This window comes from Pristiophorus japonicus, chromosome 8 (genome assembly GCF_044704955.1).
Source record: "Pristiophorus japonicus isolate sPriJap1 chromosome 8, sPriJap1.hap1, whole genome shotgun sequence".
Classification (NCBI taxonomy): Eukaryota; Metazoa; Chordata; class Chondrichthyes; family Pristiophoridae; genus Pristiophorus; species Pristiophorus japonicus.
In genome coordinates, this window is record NC_091984.1 from 78,835,204 (window position 1) to 78,853,817 (window position 18,614).

The 18,614-nt window shown below is 43.9% G+C and overlaps 1 protein-coding gene across 2 annotated transcripts in view; it reads left to right on the forward strand.

Moving 5' to 3' along the window:
- The window catches only part of scp2a (sterol carrier protein 2a), a 165,624-nt gene that overhangs the window by 19,375 nt on the left and 127,635 nt on the right, over window positions 1-18,614 (forward strand). For both annotated transcript variants that reach the window (XM_070886951.1, XM_070886952.1), the window contains exons 5-7: window positions 868-932; window positions 9,015-9,141; window positions 17,908-17,971. In XM_070886951.1, the coding sequence (XP_070743052.1) occupies window positions 868-932; window positions 9,015-9,141; window positions 17,908-17,971 (256 nt within the window). The remainder of the gene's footprint in view (window positions 1-867; window positions 933-9,014; window positions 9,142-17,907; window positions 17,972-18,614) is intronic.

The window sequence follows — 18,614 nt, forward strand, 5'->3', positions numbered from 1 at the left end:
CCAAGTTCCAGAAGACATATCTGCCCAAAAGTTGGCAGTCAGCCAGAGTGATGACACAATCTCTGATGAAAGACACTTTGTCAACTGCATGATGTGCCCAAAGCACAGCAGTCTTTTCCACATGCACTTAATAGTCAAGTAAAGCCTTGTCCCCATTGCCTTTAGCCTTGTATCACTATTTTTCACTAATTATCTTAATCTGCCTCATAGAAAAATAACTGTAAGCACAAAGTACAGTGTCAGAGAACCCACATTTTTGTGCAAACTAACACTAGGAGTTATTCCTTTGTCATATTGGGTAATGTTGCTGTAATTTTCTTCATTTGCAGGACATCAGCCCTTTCAGAGCTGCTGTGCCTGGAATTCCAGCCTGTGGCCTTTCTGAGCCAATCGCATCATGCATCTGGAGTGCAGTATATACATTTAAATGAGTTACATTTTGCATTAAGTTGGCTCATTTCACTGCTGGCACACCGTGCCAAAGAAGCACTGTGGCTAGACTGCATTGTCAGCCTCTATATCTAAAAGAGTTAGACTTATCAGATCTGTAAACAGTTTTATAAAATCCCTCAATTGCCAACAGTCCTCATCCTTCAATAACTTCACGAAAAGTGTTTAAACTTTTATAATGTAATTAGAGACAGGATTCTACACAAAAGAATAACCACGGTATCCAAATATAAAAATGAAATGGTTTAAAATGATGCACTGAAAGCTTTCAAATAAAATATTGGTTGTTGAGCTTAAATAAAATCAAAGTGTTCGGCAAGAAAGTTTTAAGTTGATTCCACTAATCAGTGATTGATTCATATTCCCACCTGTGATGAATATTGATGCAATATTCTTTTTTATCTGGCTTATTTTAAGGACTGGCTGACTGTACCCTTGCTTTGGGATTTGAAAAGATGGAAAGAGGCTCTCTTTCTTCTAAGGTAGATGAAATATTTTGTTAATTTGACATGGGATTTGGAGTGCCTGTAAATTGGTGCTTTTGTGAGTCGAGATATTAAGCTTTCTGTAATTCACTTCAGTACAATGAATAGCAAACTTTAAAAAAATATTTTTCTCTCCACTCTGCCTCCAATGATTTCCTCTGCTCTCATGAAGACATTGATCTTATAGTATCATAGGAACTTGAGTACAGAATGCATCGTGCCTGTGCCAGAATTAGCTCCTGACTAGAGATGTCTTCATTTACCTGTACTTTTTCTGTACCTTTTAACATTCTTCTTCAAATATTTGATATAATTTATTCTTTAATTTTGTGATTAACTAAGCTTCAGTTGCAACTTGTGGTAAATCATTCTATGTCCTAATAATCCTTGCATAAAAATAATACTTCAACACCCTACCCAGTGCTTTGTGTTCCTAATACTGATCCTGAGTTGTTAAATCAATTAGTAATGGAAATAATCTTCAGTATTTTCTCTCAAACCCTTCCTTAATTTGAATACTTCTATTGGATGTGTCTTTTTACCATAATTCCTTCAATTAACTTAACCCTTTTGTAAATCTCTCCATAATTATATTTTCTCATTTCTGATATCCTCGTGAATCCATAGAATTACATAGGATATACAGCAGAGAAACAGGCCATTCGGCCCAAATAGTCCACGCCGCCATCCTTGATCACCTAACTCCATCAGCATAACCCTCTATTCCCTTCTCCATCATATGCTTATCTAGCCTCCCATTAAATGCATCTATACTATTTGCCTCAACTACTCCCTGTAATAAGTAGTGAATTCCACATTTTCACGGCTCTCTCTGGATAAAGTAGTTTCTTTTGGAGGGATAGAATTGAAAACTAGAGAAGTTATGCTAAACTTGTATCGAACCATGGCTAGACCTTGGAGTAGAGTGTACAGTTCTGGTTGCCATATTTTAGAAAGGATTTCTTGGTGACTATCTTGTATTGATGACCTCTAGTTATGCTCTTCCCCACACGTGGAAACACTCTCTCTGTGTCTATCAAAACCTTTCATAATTTTAAAGAACTCTATTAGGTCATTTCGGTCATCCCTCACCCAGTCTGTTCATTCTTTTCATAGGTATAATCTTGAATTTCTGGTATCATTCTTGTAAATCTTTTTTGCACCCTCTCCAGTGCCTTTGTATCCTTTCTATGGGCCCAAATTTCCCCAAGAGTTGCCCCGTTTTTTTGGAGTAAGTAGCTTTTTTTGGAGTAACTTAAAAATCGCAAATTTCCCCATTTAGCTTGCTCCAATGTAAGTCAGTCAGTTAGGTTTTTTTCTAGTTTAGTTTGTTCTCTCCAAAAGGGGCCGTGACAAGCCACTTACACCTCTTCTGGCTATAGAAGCAAATTTGGCCAGCTGAAAGTTACTCCAAACCAACTTAGGCCAGTGTGTGTTGCCACTTTTGTAGGCATATAAAAACCTTACCTATATTTAAGAAATCAGCGCAGGTAGCCAGAGATATGGCGGCGCGGGGGGGGGGGGGGGGGGCGGGGGGGTGGGTGAGTTAGAGGATTCTAAAGCACTAAAGACCTTCACAACATCAGCACAACATCTTCAGCACAACAGCTACACAACATCATCGAAAATATATGAAAGATAAATCAGCTACTGAAAATAGAGCAGTCCTATCTTGCCGACTGCAGAACGCACCAGCTCGCCCTCCCACCAGGGGTAGGGGCGGCAGGCAGGCATGACTGTAGGGGTGAGGGATTTTTACTTTTTACAGTTGGCCCTAAATGTTGCATGCTCCTAATGGAGCATGATTCAGTTTTGATGCAAAATATCTTTCATTGGAAACTTTACAGTGCACTTCAACGACAACAACAACAGCAAAGAAAGGCTGCACCCGTCCCTCACCCACATCGCGGGAAAAGTGCACTTCCTCATAGGGTCGGTGATGGTGGTGGGGTGGGTTGGGGGCCCGGCTTGGGTCTGACCGGTGGCAGGTGTGTGGATTGAAGTGGGAGTGGCATTTGAGTATCCAGCTTTTGTGCCCTTATTGCAGAAGCCAGCTCCCTCATGGCATCTGCCATCATCTGCACACCCTCTGAAATGCCCGCCCTCACTTCCATCTTAGTGTAGAGATTTCACCCGACAGTGTCGCGACCTCATCACGCACCCCACTGATGGCCACCACGAGTGATCTTGGTGAGGGTATTGGTCTCCTCAGCCAATGAAACAACCTGATTAACCTCTGCTGAGGGCTGCTTCTCAGGAGAGACTGGTCGGCATCTCCTTCCCCTCCCCGTGGGTCTGCCTAGTGGCACCCTTCCAGTGCGATGCGCAGGCTGGGATGGTGGGGGACTGGGTGTCCCAAGATGCATTTCCCGACTGCCACTGGGACCCATGACCTCAGAAGGTGTGAACCCATGGAATGTTGCCGAGGAGCTCATGGGAGTTCTGCCACTGTGTTGCCCTGTGCTATGTCCTGATCCATATTGCAGTCAGCATTCTCCCTAGTACACATTTCCATGGACCCCTCCTCCCCCCACCCGCCTTGGTTTGGAGCGCATGCATCTGGATCCTCTGGTGGATCATCAGGATCTTGAGGAGTGTCGTCGTCTTCTGCAAAATACACAGAACAGTCAAATGGTTAGTAGCCACAGGAGGGGGCAGGATGGGTGGCATGAGTAATCTCACATGTAGCAGGTCAGTCAGCAGGTTGATTTGAAGGCGACTGTGCATTTTAATGACTCACCCTCACTCTCGCGCGTGGTTCCAGCTTGTGCAGAGCTGATTCTTTTTCTGCTGGTGCGACTCAGCAAGGCAGCAACCCTCTGTTCCAGGGGTGACAATTGGTGCAGATTTGGCGGACCACCTCCTGTTCTAGTTCTTTCCCTTTTGTTGTGAGCCAATTTCTTCTGCAAAGATGAAAATATTAATTGTCAGACATGGTGCGCTTCTGATGGGTGGGACACATGCAGATGGTCACATTTTCCATTGCAATTCAATTTAAAGATGAAGATATTACTTACACTTACTACTTGACCAACGTCCTGCCATTTCTTCTTGCACTGGCTTCCAGATCTTGTGGTGTTGACCCCAGCGGAAAATTCTTCTGCAACGAGGTTCCATCTTTTTCTTATTTCCTTGGGTGAAACTTTTGATGGACCACTCTTGCTGATATCCAGCTCCAGCCATTTCTCCTCAATTACAGTCACTAATTTCTCCACTTCCTCATGGAGGAAATTCTTGGTTCATCTTGCACGCTCTTGCGCCATTCGTCTATTGGACTCAAACGCAGGTAATGTTCAAAAATCACACTTGACACCTTTCTTCCACCTATCCAGCAGTCCTTTCCACTCCCTCAGCCACACAAAAATCAATATTTAAAGCTCACCTTTATATATGCTCCATTATCAATGATTCTGAGGATGCTTTCCCTTTAATTGGCCGATTGCCAAGTTTCCTGTTGCACTGTGCATGCATGCAAGCTGGACCGCCCATTGCGCATGCGCACACGCTCAAACGGTCATGCAGCTCCTGCCGCAAAACATTGGGCCCAAGCCACGCCCCCATTGCCAGTCGCGCTGAGTAAGCGCGGCCGAAGCCCCCCCCCCCCCAGGCTCTGCAGCGCCACGCCGATGGATCCAGATGACGATGGAGCGGCCAAATTGAGAGGTAAATTTTTGCCGTTTTTTTTCTCCCCCCATGAAGTTGGTGCACCACATCTAACTATGCTCTAAGTAGCTGGGGAAATTTGGGGCCATGGCAACCAGAATTGTACACCGTACTCCAAAGTCTAACCATTTAGATTCTGATTTTTCAAGTAATATGTGACCTCCTTATTTTTCTTACCAAAATGTAATACCTCACAATTATCTATGTTGAAATTAATTTACCAATTATATGCTCATTCTGCAAATTTATTCATGTATTCTTGTAATTTGTTGTTGCCCTCCTCAGTGTTGATCTCCCCCCCCCTGCCCCCAACCCCGTTGTCTTCAAATTTGGAAATGGTGTTATTGATTCCATAGTCTAAATCATTAATATTGAATATTTTTTCTTGGTAGGGTGCGAATGAGCTGGAATGTTTTTTTTTCCTGTAAAGGGGATTAGAATTTTTTGGGATGAAGGTGACTTGGATTTTTTGTATATGGAAGGAGAGTTGCTTTTTTTCTGATCATAGTCAGCCGACTCATTAGCTGTGCCACGTGGTATCTCGCCCATTGCTCCAAAAGATTGGACACCTCTAGTATACTGATTCATTATCATTTCCTTGTTTTTATATGCGGTGCCTCAATATATAAAACTCCAAATCTAATTTGCCTTTTTATGGCTTTTTCTACTTGTAATCCTACTTTTAAAGATCTGTGTATCTGCGCCTCAAGTCCCTCGGTTTCTTTACCCAAGTGAGAATGTTAACAATTATCTTGTGTGACTCTGGAATAACTGGATTTAAAATGGAAACTGTCTTCCTTTTCAATGCAAAATAAAGGTCAGAGATTAATTGTCTACAGGACCAGACCAAGATGATTGATCTGGCAATTAGTTAGGTTGCAAGGGTTTTTTTCTAGATGCTAATTAAATTGTACATGTTAAAGGCATTAACACATCTTTGGAATGTAAGCATCTGTTCATCAGTGTGCTTCGCATTATTTGCCATGATTATCTCTTTAATCACAGATGACTGAGGGTCTATCTTATCCAGCTGATTAAATAGTAGAGAATTCTTCATAAGCTTAATTTCTGGCTGGAAGTCTGAACTCTGTAGATTGAACAGAGATTTGTATTGCCAAATTATAATTTTGCAAAATGAAGATCTGCGAAGTGACAAACCTGTTTCAACCCAATGCTGTTGCTATCCAACCCTATAATGGGCTAATAAATAAACCTTGTGGATTGTTTCCAATTTAATTCTTTCTTAATTATTGTGCTGTGTGTCTGATGCTTTAATGTTTTTATGTAGTATTCAACCTGTAAATATATCAAATTATTCTTGTTAAATATTAAATATTGTCTCTTTCACCTTTCTGAAGAGCTCGGAAAATGTGGTGGGAATCCCATGTTCTGACGAAGGGTCATCGACCCAAAACGTTAACTCTGCTTTCTCTCCACAGATGCTGCCTGACCCGCTGAGATTTCCAGCATTTTCTGTTGTTATTCCAGATTCTAGCATCTGCAATATTTTGCTTTTGTACCCATGTTATCTCTAGTGCTTCATACTGCAATTACTAATATTGGGTACTCGATCCCATTTGCATCAACAACTTGTATTTATATAATGCTTTTAACATAGTAAAACATCTCAAGGCGCTTCACGGCAGCGTTATAAAACAAAATTTGACACCGAGCCACATAAGATATTAGAGCAGATAACCAAACGATTGGTCAAAGAGGCGGGTTTTAAGGAGCGTTTTAAAGGATGAAAGAGAGGTAGAGAGGTTTAGGGAGGGAATTACAGAGCTTAGGACCTTGGCAGCTAAAGGCACAGCCACCAATGGTAGAGCAATTAAAATCGGGAATGCTCAAGAGGCCAAAATTAGAAGCGTGTCGATATCTCGAAAGGTTGTGGGGCTGGAGGCGATTACAGATAGGCAGGGACAAGGCCATGGAGAGATTTGAAAACGAGGATGAGAATTTTAAAATTGAGGAGTTGCTTAACTAGGAGTCAATGTAGGGCAGCAAGCACAGGGGTGATGGGTGAACGGGACTTGGTGTGAGTTAGGATACAGGCAGCAGAGTTTTGGATCACCTTCAGTTTACATAGGCTAGAACGTGGGTAGCCAAGTCTAGAGGTAACAGAGGCACGGATGAGGGTTTCAGCAGCAGATGAGCTGAGGCAGGGGCAGAGTTGGGTGATGTTCCGGAGGTGGAAATAGACGGTCTTAGTGATGCCACAGATATATGGTCAGAAGCTCATTTTGGGGTCAAATATGTTTGCGAACAGTCTGGTTCAACCTCAGACAGTTGCCAGGGAGCGGGATGGAGTCGGTGAATCGGGAATGAAGTTTGTGGCGAGGACCGAAGACAATGACTTCGGTCGTCCCAATATTTAGTTGGAGGAAATTTCTGCTCATCCAGTACCCTAATTTGGTATTGCCAGCAATTTTTGCTATCATTCTAACTATCCCCATTACCAGATCACTTGTATTTATGGAGAATGAGATTGTTCCTTTTTATACGCAACTAGCTGCACGTTGCCAATCTGAGCAACTTCCACTTATTCCTACACTCTGCTTTCTAACCATTATTTATCCATGCTGCCATGAGCCTTGATCTTCACAATATGTCTCCGAAATAGCACTTCATTAAACACTTTTTTTGAAAGCCCATGTATGCCACATTTAATATATTCCCTTTATCTATTAATTCCTTCAAAGATATTTAAATTAGTCAAGCGTGACTCTGTCTTGACTGCCTCTAATTAACCCATTCGTGATGTGTCACTAATACTATTTTTAATTCTGATCTCTTGCAGTTTTTCTTCCACTACGTGAGGCTAACTGGGCTATAGTTAACTGGCTTATCCCGTTGCCCGCCTTTGAACAGGGATGTAACCATCCTTCAGTCCTGTGGTATAATTTTGAAATAGCATATTTAATTCCTCCTGATGTTTCATCTCTAATTTCTCTCTGGAGTGTAGACTGTCCCAAACTAGTAAATTAACATTTTAAGTTCCTTTAATGCTATTTCTTTTTCAATACTGATGTCTATTAGATACTCCTCCATTTTCCCCTATGGTACTCCTGTAGTCCTTCCCTGACACCACTGTTAAGTACAGAGGCAAAATACTTTTCAGCAGCATTGCAATTCTTTTCTTTCCTACTGCAGGAATGTCACTTTCATTTCTTAGTCAACGAAGGGATGGGCCACTATCATCTTGTCTTTAGAAGCCTCTCAAGAGCCTCTTTTATTAGCCTGTAAGTTGAGCACTAATCTTTTTTTTTGATTTAGCCCTTCTGACCTGAATAGAAGTATATGTTGATGAGGTTAGAGGAAGAGGGGTGGGAGGAGGCTCATGTGGAGCATAAATACCAGCAATTGGGCCAAATGGCCTGTTTCTATGCTGTAACTGCCACGTAATTCCTTGTAATTCTCTTTTTTAGTATTTCTTCAGATTTTTCTCTTACTATCAGAAACTTTATTGGATTTATTTTTGATTTAGAGAAACTATTTCTGCTGCTTGGGGAATCTAGGACTAGGGGACATAGCCTAAAATTTCCCAAACACCTCCCAAACCCGCGACCTCTACCACCTAGAATGACAAGGGCAGCAGGTGAAGGGGAGCACCATCATTTCCAAGTCATACACCATCCTGACTTGGAAATATATGTCGTTCCTTCATTGTCACTGGGTTAATTCCTAGAATTCCCTCCATAACAGCACTGTGGGAGTACCTTCACCTCACTGACTACAGCAGTTCAAGAATTCGGCTCACCACCACCTTCAAGGGTAATAAGGGATAGGCAATAAATGCTGGCCTTATCAGCGATGCCCACATCCCATGAACGAATAAAAAAACACAGTGCCACGCCTTTCAGAATTAAAGATAGGAAACACTTCGACACGCAAAGGGTGCAACTCTCTTCCACAAATGGCAGTTGATGCTGGGTCAGTTGTTAACTTTAAATCTGAGATTGATAGACTCTTGTTAACCAAAGATATTAAGGGATATGTGGTAAAAGCAGATATATGGAATTAGGTCACAGATCAGTCCTGATCTCATTGAATGACGAAACCGGCTTGGGGCTAAATGGCCTACTCCTGTTAATATGTTCCTATATAATCTTTTTATGCATCTGTAGAGCTCTAACTTTTGACACAAATGGTTTAATCCTGGTTGGAACGTTTGTAATCTACACCCTACCAAACAAATATTTAAATATATCCAACTGTTGGTCCACTAAATTATCTGCCTACTTTTCTACCCAATTTATCTGGCCGATTTATTTTTACAGCACAGACATGATGGGTCGAATGCCCTCCTTCTGTACCGTAAACTTCTATGATTCTATGAGAACTGTTTCCTACCCTCTTGATGACATATACTTTGTTCCTGTATGGAGTCTGACTATCCACCATTTGTGTTTTCAGTATATGGACAGGACCAATCCCATGGACAAACACTGTGAGGTGCTGAATAATAAATATGGGATTTCTGCAGCTCCAATAGCACCACAATTATTTGGAAGTGCCGGCAAAGAGCACATGGAGAAATATGGTAACTATAACTGACATACTTGTGTACATGGTATCAAATTCAATTTAAATATGTTTAAAGTCATTGGGCTGGATTTTCGGCTTGCTTGCACCTCTGTTAGCGCCCTGGAGTGGCAGTAAAGGGTGTCTCTAGGCATTACGATGGGTGTCCAGCTTTTACCACCTGGTCAGCAAATTCGACTCATGGTTTGCAGCAGCACAAAAACTTGACGCCCCACCCTGTAGTTTCACTGAGATCATGATGTCAATTGTCGTGCAACACTCCGCTAGCGCCCCGGATGCAAAATTAAGCTCTAACGCCTCATTTATCGCCCGCCCCAGGAAACGTTTGAAAACCAGACATTCCCAGGGTGCATCAGGCGATATTGGCAGGGTACTTAAATGGAGGGAGGGGGATCCTACATCGCAGGTCACATTGACTGGACATCACGGTTGCGCGCAGCACGCTGCGTGATTTTGACTTGAAAGCAGCAGTTTTATCTGCCATTACAGTGTCCTTACAACATCAAGGAGAGAAATTAATGGGGGCATTACTAGTTCACCAACGTATCATGCTGCATGCTATTGCCAGGCGGTGTTAAACTAGAAGAAGGGCTCTTGGCCATGTCGGCCCATGGATGAGGAGAGACCAAAGATGTCTGGGGAGGAGGGCATACCCCCACGGGTTTACAGGTACCAATGCTCAAACCTCCAGCTGTCTGAGGAGCAATGTGTGAGAAGACTGTGCTTCCGAAAGGAAGTGCTGACAGAGATATGCTATCTTCTACAGGCAGACCGATGCCTGGACCGCTCTGGAGGCAGCCTTCAATACTCCCATCAACAGGTATCCGAATTCATTGTGGTGTGCTACATGTCCCCAGGCCCAGATGAAATGTATCCCAGGCTGTTAAAAGAAACAAAAGAGGAAATAGCAGAAGCTCTGACCATCATCTTCCAATCAACTCTGGTTACAGATGTGATGCCGGAGGACTGGAGGACTGCTTTGTTTAAAAAGAGAGAAAGGGATAGACCGAGTAATTACAGGCCAGTCAACCTAACCTCGGTAGTGGAAAAATTCTTGGGAAAACTTCTGAGGGACAGGTTAAATCTCCATTTAGAAAGACACTAATTAATCAAGGACAGTTAGCATGGATTTGTTAAGGGAAGGTCATGTCTGACTAACTTGATTGAATTTTTTGAAGAGGTAACGATGAGGGTAGTGTGTTTGATGTAGTATATATGGATTTCAGCAAGGCTTTTGATAAGGTCGCACAGGCTGGTCACGAAAGTACAAGCCCATGGAATCCAGGGCAAAGTAGCAAGTTGGATCCAAAATTGGCTCAGAGGCAGGAAGCAAAGGGTAATGGTTGATGGGTGTTTTTGTGACTGAGAAGCTATTTCCAGTGGGGTTCCGCAGGGCTCAGTACTAGGCCCCTTGCTCTTCATGGTATATATCACTGATATGGACTTGAATGTTGGGCGTATGATTCAGAAGTTTGCAGAAGACACTAAAATAGGCTGTGTGGTTGATAATGAAGAAGAAAGCTGCGGACTCGGGAAGATATCAATGTACTGGTCAGGTGGGCAGAACAGTGGCAAATGGAATTCAATTCGGCTGTGAGGTAATGCATTTGGGGAGGTCCAACAAGGCAAGGGAATACACATTAAATGGTACGACACTGAAACGTGTAGAGGAACAAAGGGACCTTGGAGTGCAGGTCCACAGATCCCTGAAGGTAACAACCGTAAATGAAAGTAGCAAGCAAGGTAGCTAAGGTGGTTAAGAAGGCATACAGAATACTTGCCTTTATTAGCAGAGGCATAGAATACAAGAGCAGGGAGGCTTGCTTGAACTGTATAAAACACTGGTTAGGCCACAGCTAGAGTACTGCGTGCAGTTCTGGTCACCACATTACAGGAAAGATGTGATTGCACTAGAGATGGTATGGAGGAGATTTACGAAGATGTTGCCTGGACTGGAGAATTTTAGTTGTGAGGAAAGATTGGATATGTTGGGTTTGTTTTCTTTGGAACAAAGGAGGCTGAGGAGAGACCTTTATTGAGGTGTATAAAATTACGAGGGGCCTAGATAGAGTGGATAAGAAGGACCTATTTCTCTTAGCAGAGGGGTAACAACTAGAGGGCATAGATTTAAAGTAATTGGTCGGCGGTTTAGAGGAGATTTGAGGGAAAAAATCTTCACCCAGAGGGTGGTGGGGATCTGGAACTAACTGCCTGAAAGGGTGGTAGAGGCAGAAACCCTCACCACATTTAAAAAGTACTTGAATGTGCACTTGAAGTGCCGTAACCTACAGGGTTATGAACCAAGAGTGTGAAAGTGGGATTAGGTTGGATAGCTCTTTGTCGGCCGGCGCAGACACAATGGGCCAAAATGGCCCCCTTCTGTGCTGTAAACTTCTATGATTCTATGTTGCACAACTTAGCCATCATGAGGGCCCAGGCATTGGCAGTGGGGATTACAAGCCCACCTCAGGAGAAGGAGGAAGACAATGAAGAGGAGCCTGGCGAGGCCCCCATTGGATAGCCACACCATCCACGGGGAAGACAGCGTGGATATGCTGGCGAACCAAGAGTCGCACGCCGCCAGCTCATAATGAACTGGTTCTCCTAAACACAGGAAATTGAGGGATGGAGCTAATACTGGACACGCTATGTGTCCCCATAAAGGCACATCTCCGGTGAACGTTGGAATGATACACAAGATATCAATGGCAAAGGATGAATCATAAATTTTACTGCAACAAAGTAACACAAACTCCCCCCACCAAAATAAAACCATGTAATACACAATCTTATGTTGCAGGGCACTGAGCAACAATGAAGTTCCTTAAATCAACAAAACTTTTTTAACGCCACAATTTTTGGCTGGGGTGCCAGAACTTTCTTGTGCAATGCCTGATTTTGCACCCATGATCATGGACCCCCATTTTTTGCCTAATTTTGCAAACAAGGGCACAAACTATTTCCAGGCGGTATCAGGACTGCCTGCCGCCATTACCGCCCCGAAATCTCAAAAGCCCGAAAATCTAGCCCGTGATTCGTTTTGAAGAAAATTAGCTAATTAATGAAAGACAAATGAGTGCAGTAACATAAAAAGATAGTGAATTCTATTCAGATGGAGATTATTTTGTCAGCTAAATATGTCCACTAAAACTGGGCTGTGTGTCTGCATGCTGTGTTCCTGCTACTTGGCTACCGTTGTATTGAAGTAGGGAATCCTGTAACTAATCAGGCGAAACAACTAAGTGTTATGGGGCAATTATTTTATTGAACAGTCTATTAATGAATTAAAATTTACAGGTAGATGTGCGGTTCATTGAAAACTCATATATTTCTAGTGGCAATTGCAACGTTAATGTATTAATGTGCCTTGGACAACATGGACCATTTTCCATACCTCGGGAGCCTACTATCAGCAAGAGCTGACATCGATGACGAGGTCCAACACCGCCTCCAATGTGCCAGCACAGCCTTCGGTCGCTTGAGGAAGAGAGTGTTTAAAGACCAGGACCTCAAATCTGGCACCAAGCTTATGGCCTACAGGGCAGTAGTGATACCCGCCCTCCTTTATGGCTCAGAGACATGGACTATATATAGTAGACACCTCAAAGCGCTGGAGAAGTATCACCAGTGCTGCCTCCGCAAGATCCTGCAAATCCACTGGGAAGGTAGATGCACCAACATCAGTGTTCTCGCTAATCCCCGGCATCGATCCACTGACCACACTTGACCAGCTCTGTTGGGCGGGCCACATCGTCTGCATGCCCGACACGAGACTGCCTAAGCAAGCGCTCTACTCTGAACACCTGCATGGCAAGCGAGCCCCAGGTGGGCAGAGGAAATGCTTCAAGGACACCCTCAAAGCTTCCTTGATAAAGTGCAACATCCCCACCGGCACCTGGGAATCCCTGGCCCAAGACCGCCCAGTGGAGGAAGAGCATCCGGGAGGGTGCTGAGCACCTTGAGTCTTGTCGCCGAGAGCATGTAGAAATCAAGCGCAGACGGTGGAAGGAGCTTTTGCGGCAAACCAGGCTCCCCACCCTCCTTTCCTTCAACCACTGTCTGCCCCACCTGTTACAGAAACTGTAATTTCCACATAGAAACATAGAAAATAGGTGCAGGAATAGGCCATTCAGCCCTTTGAGCCTGCACCGCCATTCAATAAGATCATGGCTGATCATTCCTTCAGTACCCCTTTTCTGCTTTCTCTCCATACCCCTTGATCCCCTTAACTCTAAGGGCCATATCTAACTCCCTCTTGAATATATCCAATGAACTGGCAACAACTCTCTGCGGCAGGGAAATCCACAGGTTATCAACTCTGAGTGAAGAAGTTTCTCCTCATCTCAGTCCTAAATGGCCTACCCCTTATCCTAAGACTATGTCCCCTGGTTCTGGACTTCCCCAACATCGGGAACATTTTTCCCGCATCTAACCTGTCCAGTCCCGTCAGAATCTTATATGTTTCTATGAGATCCCCTCTCATCCTTCTAAACTCCAGTGAATAAAGGCCCAGTTGATCCAGTCTCTCCTCATATGACAGCCCAGCCATCCCTGGAATCAGTCTGGTGAACCTTCGCTGCACTCCCTCAATAGCAGGAACGTCCTTCTTCAGACTAGGAGACCAAAACTGAACACAATATTCCAGGTGAGGCTTCACTAAGGCCCTGTACAACTGCATTAAGACCTCCCTGCTCCTATATTCAAATCCCCTAGCTATGAAGGCCAACATACCATTTGCCTTCTTTACCGCCTGCTGTACTGCATGCCCACTTTCAGTGACTGATGAACCATGACACCCAGGTCTCGTTGCACCTCCCCTTTTCCTAATCTGCCGCCATTCAGATAATATTCTGCCTTCGTGTTTTTGCCCCCAAAATGGATAACCTCACATTTATCCACATTATACTGCATCTGCCATGCATTTGCCCACTCACCTAACCTGTCCAAGTCCCCTGCAGCCTCTTAGCGATCTCCTCACAGCTCACACCGCCACCCAGTTTAGTGTCATCTGCAAACTTGGAGATATTACACTCTATCCCTTCATCTAAATCGTTAATGTATATTGTAAAGAGCTGGGGTCCCAGCACTGAGCCCTGCGACACTCCACTAGTCACTGCCTGCCATTCTGAAAAGGACCCGTTTATCCCGACTCTCTGCTTGCTGTCTGCCAACCAGTTCTCTATCCACGTCAATACATTACCCTCAATACCATGCGCTTTGATTTTGCACACCAATCTCCTGTGCGGGACTGTACATTGGACTGTACATCCACCTGAGAACCCACTTTTAGAGTGGAAGCAAATCTTCCTCAATTTTGAGGGACTGCCCATGATAATGAATGAATTCAAATTTACAGGTACATGTGTAGTTCATTGACAACTCCTTTATTTCCAATGGGAATTGCAATGTTAATGTGTTCACACTTACAAATACTTTTTCCTTGAAATACCATTAGGTAGTTCTTTAATAGTATTTCTAATGTTAATGTAATGTAATCTAATGTAATCAGGGATCTGTAACAGCTTCAAGTCACACTAGCAAGTGGCACTGTAGAGTCCCAGGTTCTATGGCACAGCTTGCTTCATGCTCTATTTTGCTTCCAGTATGTTATTTGAAGGTTCAGCCCCACTGACACTTAGTCCATGCTCGCTCTGAATCTCTCCGCTCTCCAGCCATGCTGTGCCCGGCAAACTGTCAGTTTCTTTTCAGCCCTGCTGCTCTCGACCAATTCTCCCACAGCTAGTCCAGACCCACTTATCTGACCTCGGCTCTTCCCAGCCTCACTTCCCTAGCTATTCCAACCATCACTGTCCCGTTGGCTCTTGCCGCTGCCAATCAGTTGCCCACCCTGACTCGTCACTCCCTCTTGGCAGCTGTTGCTGGCTCCAAACCTTTGTGGACTGCCAGTTCCAACTAGCTCCAGCCTGGCTATACTGCCCCTGTGGGAGTCTGACCCCCAATTTGGTATCCGTGGCCCTCCCTTCCTTGGGCTCCACTTTAAAAGCTCATTCACTGAGGACAGGCTTTGGAATTGCATGTGGATGATAGTCTTGAAAATGAAGGCCCTGTTATTTAACTCATTTTCAGTTTAAAGAACAAGGACTTTCCTAAGTTGTGGGGTAGCCCTTTACAGCATGGTCTTCCTGTTGTTCTTCCTGTTGTTCGTAGTTAAGGACAGGAACCAATGTTTCAATGTTTCAACGACAGTCCCCACCGCTTATGACAGGGACTGTTGTGTTCCCAGTATTTGCCCGCAATATATGGTAAAACCAAAAAGGTGAGTAACCAACATATTTTTTAAAACCAGAAATCTCACTGAGCAACTACTTCTCCTAATTGTTAGCAGTTGCATCCAGAATCTCATCACTAAGGAAATTGCACTTTAACGAGATGCGAACTGCTGATTAAAACTGCTTGAAGACTTGATTTCCCTGAAAGCAGTGGAGCGTTTTAAATCAATAAGTATTAGTATTAGGCGGTCCCTCGTATCGAGGATGACCCGCTTCCACAAAAAAGGGATGAGTTCACAGGTGTTTCAATGAGGGACCTGACATTCTAGGTCCCAAGCTACATATTGAAGGGTGGGAGGTGCCTGTGCGTGGATTCTTTTAACGTGTGGTGGTCGTTGCACACCAGCCACCACACGGGCTTGACAGAGCTAGGTCTTGATCCAGTGGCAAGGGTAAGTACAATGAAGGGGATTAGCAAGGTGTGAGCAGCATATTGAAAGGGCTTGAGGACCTGACTTTGGCTGCAATCAGCAGAGCCCTTTAAATGGCTAAGTATAGGGTAAGTATTTATTGAACGCCCAAAATGGTTGAAGTGCTTTATGAGTTATAAGTGGCGCCTTTGTAATTGACTTCTATGGAAATGGCAAATGGTTAGTGCTTTTTGTCCAATATAGGCAGCTGCCTGTGTTAAGTGATGATGGTGTAAATGGTGGGGATGGAGGGCATTCCCTAAGTGGCAGTTCCACAACTTGTGGAATCTCTGTTACTTAAATTGGCACAGAATATTCGCACATGGCTACCCGTGTACTTCTCCAGTCTTTCAAAAGGCAAACTGAAACACGTGAGACAAGGCCAGATACGAATCATGAAGCTATTTTATTTTACTGATGGCAAGTGAGCTTACAAAGAAAGTCATAATCAAATCTCAACTTAATTGAACTACAGAACCTTCCTCGAGAACCAGAAAAATAATTAAAAATGGACCACATCATCCCGATTAGCCATTTCGCTAACTTTGCTTGGTCAGCCTTCTGGCTCTGGACTTGAAGAACAATTTCCTCTTGCTGGCCTGGCTTCCCACCAGAGCTTGTGGATGTCTTTCTCTTTGTCTCTTTGTCTCTCTCTTCCTCTTGAATTGTTCCCTGTTCACTGATTTGACAAGAGTCCTGCTAACCAAACTGACTGCCATCGTAACTCAATGAGCGCAGGATGAGTCCGTTGATTATTACTGTCTCTGTTTGAAGTTGGTGCTAAACTGTAACATTCCACAATCTGGCTCATCTACTTTTAATACACAGCTTCATTGTCTGCAGCCCGTGGCTTTTATATTAAAAAATCTGTATGAATTAACTGGGGCTGAAATTGCCCCTCACCCTAAACGGGGCGCAGGCACCCCGTTCCAAGGGTTTTTACCGCAGCAGTGGTTGAGGTCGCCTCTTGAGCGAAATTCCACTCTTTGTTGTTTTTTTTATTTGGATCTGGAAGTCGCTCTTAATGGGGGCGGTGACTACACGAAAGGGGCAGTGACAACACCTGAGGGATGGAAGTTGGGGGCGGTGCAGAGTGACCGCCGCGATGACGTTATCACAGCGCCACGTCACCACGGCTCTCCCCTGCGCTTCTAAAACTTCGGCCCACTGGGCCACCAAGAGAGTTTTGGCGGGGCACCCAAGAGGGGATGCCAGGCTGCCAGTTCGAGACCCGGCCGAACCCAGGGGCATAATTGTTGGCCCGACATGGCAGTCGGCCGACAAAAAATAAACGTAGCGGCAGTGCCTCTTTCCCTTTAAGGGAAGCTGCACCGCCATTGCAGAAGGCCACAGCCTCACTGGACCACCGGAAAAAACAGGTTTTGGCACCGCCAGGCAGGCCAAAGATTTTCAGAGGGTAATTTCACCATCGGGGGAGGGGAGGGGGGGTAGATCGGCGGTGCGCGCGGTGATGGTGCACTTAACATGGATTGGCAGCAGTGGAACGGTAGAAGGGGGATCGGAGCACTGCCGGGAAACCTCGGAAGGGCAATTGGGCTATCAGCGGTCATTCCTCGAAAAGTCGGCCGCCACTCCATTCCGCAGCGTGGCCGCTAATTTGCAGTGGTAACAGGCCTTAAGGAGGGGGGCAATTTCGGCCCCAATGTGTTTTAAAACACAACACCTAAAGATTCTCAAATCCTTTCCTAAAACCTGAATCTCTATTTTGCCACCTATTTTATAATAGCACTTTAATCCAGCCCTAAAATGGCTGACCCTGAATATATCAGTAGCAATCTTTCTCATTTGAACCATCCATATAAGCTGTCTGAATAACATTGCCAATTTAGTTCTGTTCTAGACAGTTTTGTTGTATTACACTCTAGCTCACTACAAACTGATTTGAGATTGCCTCAAATTTGTCGTATAGAAACCTCATGGTTGGCAGAGAGCAGATTTTCATCCCACTGACCTGTTGGATTTGATCCCCAATAAATGGTCAGTGTACCAATGTAGTGCATCAGCCAGTCTCCAGTACAATTTGTCTTTTTGTTTCTAATGCAGGTACTAAACCAGAGCACTTTGCCAAGATAGCTTGGAAAAATCACATGCATTCTACAAATAACCCGTGAGTAAAGTTTGCTTGTTTTTGGTTAATCACTGACAATGATATTTGTATTATTTTTGTTGAGAAATCTAGGTGAAGGGTTAAAGCCCATAGCACAGGGCACCATTAAGAATGAAAAGAGCAGACGTAAAAGAGTTGAGTTGGGAAGTATTGGTTAGCTGAGTTTTGAAACCCCATTGTGTTGCAGAATGTATGAAAAACTGAGGGAAATAAGGAGTTCTATACTTTGAGACCCTGCGAAAGAATGATCTAAAGTCAGAAACTGTATGATGAAACTTGCTTTTTCAATATTAAGTTTAAAATTTTCAAAAGGATTTTTATGGGACGGTGGTGAGAAAAAACACAGACACTAATTCTACTTTAGCTGTATGTCTCCACAATGTGTGGATTGTGGAGAGACATTGATACCGCTGAGGTCATTGGTCCAGTCTGTACTTCCTTGTTTGGCAGCGAAAGAGACAGAATGGTGACTGTCTTGCAACAAAAGCAACTTGTGTTAATATAGCACCTTTAACGTAGTAAAACATCCCAAGGCACTTCACAGGAATATCATAAAAATTTGATACCAAGCCACATCAGGAAAAATTAGGGCAGGAAACCAAAAGCTTGATCAAAGAGGTAGGTTTTAAGGAGCGTCTTAAAG